Raw genomic sequence first — 10140 nt, 5'->3', positions numbered from 1 at the left:
AAAAAGCTTTAAGTTGTGTCAGCGTGATGACTTTGTTTTGTTGATCTCATATTTACATGTTGTCTATAGTTAATCTGTGCTCATATCTGTGTCCATAAACATAATACTTCACTGACTTTTGTAGTTATATTAGCTTAGCAAGCCAGTAGGCAAGTAAGATTAATGAATACTAAGGGACATACATAAATCTGCTAACACGCTCACACACACAGAAACACTGATAGAAATGCACTGATGCATACACATTTATATTCACATATACACACACCTCCACGCATGCTGCTACAGAATGCAGTTCACCTTATAGCAGCAATACGTGCACAAATCTTGGAAGGAAATTGGGTAGAAAAGGAGAAATTTACTGCACAGGGACCTAAAATGGCTGTCTGAGCTTTATGGGCATAAGAGCGAAGCGAGCAGTAAAACCAAAATGGAGGCTTGGTTTCCTCATTGAGCTTCTCATGAAGCTGCAAAGGCAGAGGTATAGGGATGTGTGGGAAATTGCTATCTACTCACACAATGGTGACTACGTTACACCCCTGAACGACTGGTTGCAGGAAGCCTCGCAGCAGGTGATTAATCATTTCACCCGCAATGTGACTGGAAAGCAGCTGCTTCAGACAAAAAAAGATCGGATGCAGGATAGGTTCGGTGGAAGTGAGGTTTGCAGCAAATGCCCAAAATCTGGCATGTAGCAATTGCACAGCGGGTAAGTTCAAAGCAAAGCCAGGGAGGGAAACTGCTGCAGGCAATGTGGACATTTCCACTCTGCTTACCTGGAAGTTGTTATAAGGGTTTCTGGGTTTATAATCCCAGGTATAACTGCTGGTTGTTGATGACCTCTGAGGGGATTGGTGAGTGTAAAAAGCATTAGACACACACACACACAGACACACACACACACATACACACACAACTCTAAGTGAAAATCCCGATGTGAAATTTGGCCACAGTGCCTAACACTGTAAGCTTTGGTTAGTAGTTGGGTATTCTGGAGCAGCTCTCGGTAAGTTAGTACAGACGGACTTCCATGCACACAGACAGAAAGACACACAAACTCAATCAAATCACATACAAAGGGTAGGACATAATGAACAAATAGGAAAATAGATGGAGGTAAAGGAAAGAAAAACAAGCAAAGAGAGAGGAGAGCGTAAATGCAGATGATTGGACAAAAAAAGTTCAAATACAAATGCAAAAGGAAGATGAGTGGAAGGAGAAAGAGTGGAGAGTAAACATGAGGAGAGGCGGGGCATACCTGACAGATAATGTTGTCATAGTACGCCAGGTTGTGAGTGTGAGCTTGGGGAGCGGGCGGAGGGGTGTCACACAGTTTCCTTACGTTTGGCTGCGAGCCGTCTGCTGTTGTCGAAACTGAGAGGCCATCCGTCTGTGGCTCGGTGCTCTGTGGGCGGTACTTACTGGAGGAGGGCGAGAGAGAGAGATTTGTGTGATGAATATTACCAGTCAGTGTTTATTTATTTATTTTTTTATAGGATTCAGTGCATTTGTATCTCTTCAGGTTAGTTTTTTTCATCACATTTCCTACATTGATCTGCACAGTGCGGCTGGGTAGACGAAAGGGCTGGATGTGCACATCCACATCATAGATATAAAATATATCATCACAGTCCATGTAAATAATTCAGTGGAAACCAAAGGGAATGAGATCAAGACTTCACTGGGACTGTAGGAGCAATTTTGATTTGATTAGATGAATGTTTCTCACTGTTCCCTGCTTGTCTACACATGTCTTCATCGCTGCATTTAACTCCTCTCTCCCTCGCTTTTTCCTTTGATGTTCCTCAGCTCTCTCTATCATTTGATTTCACTACTTTTTCAGTCGTTAGGTTGTGAAGCTTCACAGAAATTAGACTCATGAAAGCCCATGTGCATACAGGCTTACAGACACTGTGACAGCCACCAAATAGTGTAACTCACAGAACACCTTTTTAAATTCTCACCTTTCATTCACACACACACACACACACAGGAAAAAATGCGCGCACACACACACACCTGCGTTTGCGAAGGCGCTTGTTCTCGTTCTTGAGGCGGTGCAGCCTTTTGGCAAAGAATACGATGATCATGAGGAGGAAGAGGAGCACCAGGGAGGACACGCCCACCACCACGCACATCACCTGGAACTCTGTGACCGCCCAATCACAGCGCGTGCCTTTGTTCCAGATGTAGTCCTGCATATTGCACCTGCATAGAGACACACAAAGAAGGAGAGAGGTCAATCATTATGCATTTTGTCTTGTTGAAATATTGGCCCTCTATATCAAATTGACTTTTAGCTCGTCAGTTTTCTGCTGTCCAAAAAAAGCCACAAGGTTTATTATGAGAGTGTGCCCACTGCATTAGTGTATTTACAGTATTTATAGCTAGAGCATGTTATCCAGAGTAAAAAAAATGTAAAGTGGTGCTCAGAGAAGATGACATGGTGTCCTGAGGTCTGTCCAGCAAAGCAGGGATTCGGCCTGCAGCCTAACCCTTAATGAGATCAAAGGATCAGGACACATGCGTGGATGTGTGTGTGTGTGTCTGTATCTTTTCCATATTCCTGTCTCTCTGTGTGCTATTGCATGTAAGTGTTTGATCACTTACATATCCGTGTGTGTGTGTGTGTGTGTGTGTTTGTGCGTGTGTGTATGCTGTTACTCAGCAGGTATGGTGAGATGAGCAACAGTTTACCTCCAAGCATACAGTGAGACTGCAGGACAGGACAGATGGTGCTATCAAGGCGTGGTGTATGTGCATGTGTACGTGCGTGTGTGTGTGTGCGTGTGTGTTATGTGTGTCACTGTATTGTCATCCTACTCGTACTTTTTCTATGTGTGCATACTGCGTGTGTCTGCATCAGCTGTCACCAGCCTATGAGCACACACACTCTTTACCCCCTGCTTCCAAAACGGAGATAATCCTTTGGCGACCCTGCTGTGATCTTGACGAACCCTCATGACACATTAAGCCAGCCTTCTGTCTTTGTGTGTGTGTTTTCAATGTGTGTGTACGCTTGTCTGAAGTGTCCTAAATCTTTTCTTTTGTGTTGCAGAATGTACATATTGGAAATCATCCCAGCACTGAATGTTTTTAGTACCCAACAACCTCCCCCTCCTCAAAAAAATGATCCCTGCTGCCTCTCACATCCCACACACACATACTGTACATATGCCTGCTGTTAAATACCAATAAAAAAAGTGTCATTTCCTCCTTCTACATCACTAAACAAGATGAATACAATTTATGTAACAGTCAGCTCAGTTTACCTCTAGATTAAAAAAATCTGTGTGTTTTTCTTACCTGCAGAAAGCTCCCATTCCCGCCACTACGGTGCACACTCCTCCATTGAAGCAGAAATTGGGTTCAACCTCACACTGGGATACACAGACCCCAGGTCCAGAGCGTACAAAGCCCAGCCTGCAGCCGTCAGCCCCCATGGCGCCGCCTAAGTCTAACCCCTCACCCTTGTCCGGCCCTGGCATTGGAGGAGCAGGTAAGGAGGGCCCACTATCCACGTTAGGCCTTGCATTGTCTGGGAGAGAAGGAGAGCCCGCCAGGAGTGGATTCTCATCCTCCATGTCAGCCGGGGGCGAAGGGGTGGGCTCAGGTTCTGGGGTCATTTCCAATGCAGAGAGGTCGTCGTCAGGGGACAGGTAGTCATAAAAGTCAGAAAGCGTCCATGCAGTAGGGTCTCCCCCTTTTTGCTTCTGTGCTTTTGGGACTTTGGTCCAATCCACAGCAGCATCAGAGGGCACGATATCTGGCGCAGGGCTGTGGAACTCCACGGTGATGACGTCATCAGACAAGGGGTTCCCGGGCTGGTCTGGTCCAGCCCCTCCGGCTGTGAGCTCCTCCCCCACAGGTGGGTCTTCCTCTGCGAAGTCTAAGTGGGCGTGTTTATGAGAATGATGATGTCTGGTGGAGCTGACTGGGAGTTTCGCCCCGAGCCCAAGCCCTGCTCCAATCAGGTGGTCCCTCTCTGCGGAGTCATCACTGAGCACCATTCTGGTGTTCAAGGCCTCCTTGTTGACAGATGATTGGTTGTGGTGATGATGACGCCTGGCCAGTGAATGCCTCCCTGCCAATCAGACACAGAAAGACATTAAAGGGGTTCTCCAGCGAATTAAAATTGTACTTCTATAAAATCTGCTTTCCAAAACTGTTACAAATCTTGGGTGGACAGTCTCCCCTGATGACATCACCAGGGTTTTTTTTCTCAGACTAGAAAAAGCTCCTCCAGAGTTGCAGAAGACATTGTACAGCTGTTCATTGACTCAGTTGTACTCCACACGACACGTAAACTGATGTGTAAAATCAATTGAGTGCCCCTTTAACATAATCTTATTGTCAACACGGCATCAATGACAGAGTACTGTGGGAGTTATTTTCTGTGATCTTTTCTAAACAAAGATGACAAAAAAGGCTTGTATACACACATATAACATTTTTATATTGGAAGTAATCCCAAAGTATTGACTCTGTTTTGTTAGATAAAGACTCAGGCCCTAGGATGAAACATGAATAATTTAAATGGATCCCTACAGTATTCTGCAGAAATGCCTTCAGGCTGTACCAGGCTAGTTTTCCTCTACTGTCACCATATCCCTCCATGTAAATTTAGCTGAATTTGACAAACACAATGAATAAAGAAGTGCAATATGCACGAAATCTGTTTTCATGACAGAGTTGATTTGTGGAAACGTACAGCTCAGCTTGAAAAAAAAAACCCTGCTGTGGTTCAAATTTAAAGGCTAAGTGATTAATTGTAAAATAAATCAGACAAGGAGGAAGACTGACGTGTAATCAGACTATGGCTATATGGGATTAGGCACATTGAGTGCCTGACTAATGTGCTCTAGTGACCGAGACTGGGTGAGGATTAGATTAGGATTTAGAGCTATAGGTTAGAGGCCTGAACAGTCAGGAACTTCTGTATTTGGTGATCTGCAGGGAAAGATGTACACATGTCACAGAGGCAGAGAGGACAGAGAGATACAGACGGATAGGAATTTAAAATGTTTTAACATGCAACGGGCAGTCATTACAAACTCATGATGTGAAGCCAAAGTCACAGTCAGGCTGAATTTTGGGTAAATATGTCTATATATAAGATTTCTATTTGATGGAATGGTGCGGCCATAAAAATCATTAGCTCTTGAGTGCTTTTACTTTAATTGATGAAGAGTTGGAACAAGTCAACACATAATTTCTATAGTGCTGTCAGGCAATGTGGGATGAGATCATTTTAACAACCTTAGAGCTATTTAAGGGGAATCAAAAGAAAGAACACAATGCTGTTGCACAGAGTGGAGAATATTTTCCCTTGCATTGGAGGTAATGTTCCCAGAGATGACTGAATTTCAAAAAGCCACTTCTTCACACTTTTCCACCAACACAAACGGCCACACTCAACCCAAATACTTGGCTTGACGACTTCTCTCCCAATGCCACCCTGAAATCACCGTGTCCAATGAGATCACTGCTTTCAGTGTCTGGCACTTCATTCAGAGCTAATACAAAAACCATCTGAACGTGCCTCAAGTCACGAAATCTAGTGGTGGCTAGAGGAACCATGAGATTCACCTCACACACACACACACACACACACACACACATACACACAGTGTAGTTGCCATGGTGAGATGTAAAGAGGTGCTGTGCTAAAAGGAGGAGTAGAGCGAGGGAGCTGCAGTGGAAACAGAGAATCCAGTGTTCACACTCTCTCTCTCTTGTTTTTCAATCAATCAGCCAGCCAGTCTGTAAGTGGTATGTGCCAACTCCATCTCTGGGAAAACTGAGGTGGACTGAGCTCCAATGCTTCACAATTTGTGAAAGATAGAGACATACTCTGACCGATTACAAGTGATTCAAACTCTTCCATTTAAAGGTTGAATCTGCCTATTTGTTCCCCGTTGAGATTGAGATGCCGCATCCTGTTAGCAGCTGGCAGTCTTAGCGATTAAAAGAGCTAAAGGGAACATGGAGAGATTACAAGAGTAGCAAATTGAATGCACGAGCCCCTGCTTTGCAATTTGATTTCCCTCGTAGAAATGGTGTGATTTGTGCCTTTAACTGCCGCTCAGCTCTTCACCTCTGGCATCACGCTGAGCATATCACCATGGTAACAGGTTTTACCTGAGGTCACTTGTGAGTGGTTGAGAGTACAGATTCCCAGCACCCTGCGCTTTAACAGCAGGACACAGTGGGAATCATTGGTTGGTTTCATGCACCCCTGTTGTAGGATGCAGACACAACTATTTCTGCAACTACCAGCCACACATCAACCCGCTCTCGGACACTTAACAGCTATATGAGAAAAGAAAAATGTTTACTGCAAACAGTCTATTACACAGTCAATCAGCACAAACTGTGTTGATTGATTGGTATTGAAACTTTTCAAACTGCATGTGTCTCTGAGTGCAGCTGCTCTCTGGCTATTGTTTTTGGCAGCTCTGATTGGCCTACAAACCTCCACCCATTGACCAGTGTGCATTTTAGCTTTTAAGAATATAAACAGTGTCCTCCCTCCCTTTGCTTCTGTGTGTGCGTGTGAAAGAGAGTCCTGGAGATGCTGATGATTTGATCTGGTTTGACATATTATGAGCTTTCTGGAGCAACAAGGCAGATGGACCTCACAGTATGCATTCATTCAAACAGTGGGCACTCACATACACACGGCACAGCACCCACGAGTCTGTATACTATAGGCCTACATATTATTGCTTTATGGGGCTGTCAAGGATAACATGTGTTCCTGTCGCCTATGTTTGTGTGTGGATTGACTGCTGATTTTATATGACCATTTAAATTCGCCGTGAAAGCATGAGTTACAGCATATATTCAATTTGGCATGCCTGAGAAATACTCACAGTACCACATATTCATAATAGGCTGAGCTCTTATAGGAGCATTATAAGAATACTAAGGCTATATTTTGTGCTGTCTCTGTTATGGCTTGGCTTTTGATTTGCTTTTTCTATTACTGTTTAGGGGCCGTATAGAAAGAAAAAAAAACATGTCACACTTCTATCCATTTTCTCCCCTGGTGACAAATGAAATTAATTAATCTCCTTTGCATTTCAGCCAATGAATCACATCCACACGGTGGTTTAAAACATCAGACATGACGCCTGGCGTATATTTACCGGTCAATATGTCACAGTGTTAACGCCTGGTTACACATTGAGGGCGGCGAGAAAAGAGGGGGTGGGGGGGCTACAGTGGCAGCGCGTGCTCACGTGAACCCCGGCGACCCTCTGCGTGCACGAGCCACCCTGTTGCTGGGCAGCAGCAGCCGCAGCAGCAGCAGCAGCAGCAGCAGCTCATTTCTACATTTCCAAGACTTTCCACATTTACACTGCTCAGTGCGCACGCTTGTGTGTGTGCCAGACAAGACAGACCAGAGTGTCAGATTTTCGTTTCTCACACTGCCTGCCTCCATATCTCAGGGGATGGACAGTAAATGAGAAGGCGGCGGGGGCGAGCGGTGGTGCGAGATCGGTTGTCTCGGGCTTCCATGAATGTCTGGAGGAATTCAGTCCTTTCAGCACCGTGAATGGACCTCCTGTAGCCTGGCCACGGTGCGCTTAATCCCGCCTTTGTCTGGGCCACGCACCGCCGAGGCGAGCCGCAGCTGCAATACTAAACTGTCAAATGTCTCTGTCTAATCACCCACAGGCTTATACCTTTATATAGATGCACGATAATAGAGCATCATTTATGACAAGCATTTGAATTAAACTGTTACCACTCCTTTGCACTCTGAATGAATGATGAGATTGACCATGGTCACAGCCAATGGTTCAAGTGTCATCAGTGATCGATACAGCACAGCACGAGAGAAAAAATATCACATCATGTCATCGGATTTGTCACCCGAAAAGTGTTTAATTGACAGTCAAGAATTCAAATTGTTTTAAAAAAAATAGCCTAATGAGATTATTAATGCCAAAAATAGACTGTCAGTGCATTAAAAATATCAATGCCTATGCCAAACAGAATTTTAATAAAAATGTGGAAGGATACTTCATATATTACTGTCACTATAGATTTTAAGATTGACAGTCAAACAATTATTGAATATTGACCATCAATGCCCAAATTCTAAATGCATAATTGCTTTCCATAATTTATGCTGCATACACGGACTATTGTATTTGACAGCAAAGCTTTGCCATTTTCCACATCAAAGCCATGTCAATGCAGGTGCGATTTGATTCATGCAAGTGTGCGCTTGCATGCAACAGACACACACACATAGCTACACGCACGCACAGGGTGGGACTCCGGTAGTGCAGCAGCGGACTTACCGTGAGCAGACAGGGGAATGATGACCATGGAGATGGTCAGTAGCACCTGCCAGGTTCCCAACCGACCGTCACCGCGCGCCATACCGTAATCTATGCCTCTGACACACTGACGTCTGCTGAACTCTGATCAGGTCCCGTTCTTCGCTTCAGATTGATGGGGCTGCACGATAATCCTCCCAGCGGATCCACCAAAGTTCAGATGTTGCCCGTTTTCGCCATGTCGCCGTTATCCTCACCAACGTCTGGTCTCTCTCTCTCTGTCTCTCTCTCTCTCTCTCCCTCTCTCTCTCTCTCTCTCTCTCTCTCTCTCTCTCCTTCTCTCTGTGTGTGTGTGTGTGTGTGTTTATCTCAGAACCGTTTAACGACTCTGGATCGGTCCCATTGTGCCGAGCCGACACCTCTTGCGCGCTCGTGTCACTCTGCGCTTTGGGGTCCGTCAGCGGCACCGCGAGTAGTAGTAGTAGTAATGCGCGCGACCGGTGGAGGGTCTGCAGATGAGATTTTAATGAGCCGGGTTCGTCGCTGCCTGCCTGCCTGCCTGCCTGTCTGCCTGTCTGCCTGCAATCCGTTAAGTCCTTCCTTTGGCTGTGAAAGGATGAGCTGCAGAGCACTGCGCAGCGCAAAACTGCACGGTGCGCGCGCTAGGTTGAATTACAGTAATGTGGGACAATTTCTGCAATTGGCACTCCAGCAATTTTGATATGAAGCCCATATATTATATGCGCACCCAATACCATTCTGAAATCCCCAAGGTTTTTTCTAATCATATCAGAAAATAGAATGCAAATGTCACACTGGCAGAGGAAATGACAAATAGGCCTATAATAGTGTTCCTTGTGCCAAATTGTCTCAGTTTATGTGCATTTCCTAATGTGGGACAGTTCAGGCTGAAATGGACATTCAGTGGGAGGCTGAAAGGTCTAAATCACCTTAATTCATGTAGTAAAAACTTCTCTGGTCAGTAACATTCAAGGTCAAAGTGCATGCCCACATTTGGTCATTTTAGTGATTATAAAGTTTTTGCTGTCACAGATAGTACAGATATATATTATGTATCATGTTTTAATATTAGTAATAACTTAATTTGCAACCTGCCTAAAAATAAGCATAAGGCCTACAAGATTAAGACCGCTGAGTAACTATTGGCATTGCACATTGAAAGGTTGAATGTGTAAGAATTGCCCAGAATTTTAGTATAAAATATTTCAAAATTAACTAAAATTATCATCAGAATGTGAAGAAATAACAGTTTTGACGTTATTTCAAAGACCTATACATGTTGCAGAGATATCTACTGAAGTTAGCATGCTAACCAGCTAGCCCTGTCCACTTCCATACTGTCTAGTAATATATCTTTGTACCTCAGGGGTGATAATGAGTCACTGTAGCGTCCAGTCTGCCCTCAGTCCAACATGAGAGGAAGAAGAAGTAGCGCCACCTAGAGCCACCGGCAGTAATGGTGGAGCAAGGCTGAATGCTGTTGAAATTTCCGCTGTAGGACTGTTAATATTTAACTTATGAGGAAGCTGGATTTGTGAGATCAGGACATCATGTGAGAATCCATCCTGTCAGACTTCAAGTTATGCGCTTGTGTCCGAACTACTGGTGGTTCGGACCAATCAGTGTCCTATGAGGATTCTCGCGTGACCTTGTGATCTTGCAAATCCAGCCTAGGTTTTTGAAAGTGCCTGCCCTCAGATGGTTCTGTGGAAGAAACCATCTGATGCGTCAGGTTATGTTAATATGTCACTCTTTTAAGTTTTAATATTTTTTCAGGTGAGAAAGTAACCAAGTAGATTCCTAACCACTTTCTGATCTGTGCAGA

The 10140-nt window shown here is 44.5% G+C and overlaps 1 protein-coding gene across 3 annotated transcripts in view; it reads right to left on the bottom strand.

Moving 5' to 3' along the window:
- LOC122969178 (chondroitin sulfate proteoglycan 5-like) overlaps positions 1 to 9874 on the bottom strand; it is a 12518-nt gene extending 2644 nt beyond the window's left edge. The window contains exons 1-4 of one of the 3 annotated variants that reach the window (XM_044334738.1): positions 9677 to 9874; positions 3307 to 4084; positions 2020 to 2208; positions 1259 to 1421 (exon numbers count right to left, since the gene is read on the bottom strand). In XM_044334738.1, the coding sequence (XP_044190673.1) occupies positions 1259 to 1421; positions 2020 to 2208; positions 3307 to 4010 (1056 nt within the window). In that variant the 5' untranslated portion in view covers positions 4011 to 4084; positions 9677 to 9874. Of the gene's footprint in view, positions 1 to 1258; positions 1422 to 2019; positions 2209 to 3306; positions 4085 to 8315; positions 8860 to 9676 lie in introns of those variants that run through there. The other 2 variants (XM_044334736.1, XM_044334737.1) reach the window with 2 other exon arrangements.
- Between the last annotated feature and the right edge of the window lie 266 nt (positions 9875 to 10140).

Source organism: Thunnus albacares, chromosome 19 (genome assembly GCF_914725855.1).
Source record: "Thunnus albacares chromosome 19, fThuAlb1.1, whole genome shotgun sequence".
NCBI classification, from domain to species: Eukaryota; Metazoa; Chordata; class Actinopteri; order Scombriformes; family Scombridae; genus Thunnus; species Thunnus albacares.
Note: the sequence above shows the minus strand (reverse complement) of the source record. Positions and strands in the feature narration are given on the sequence as shown.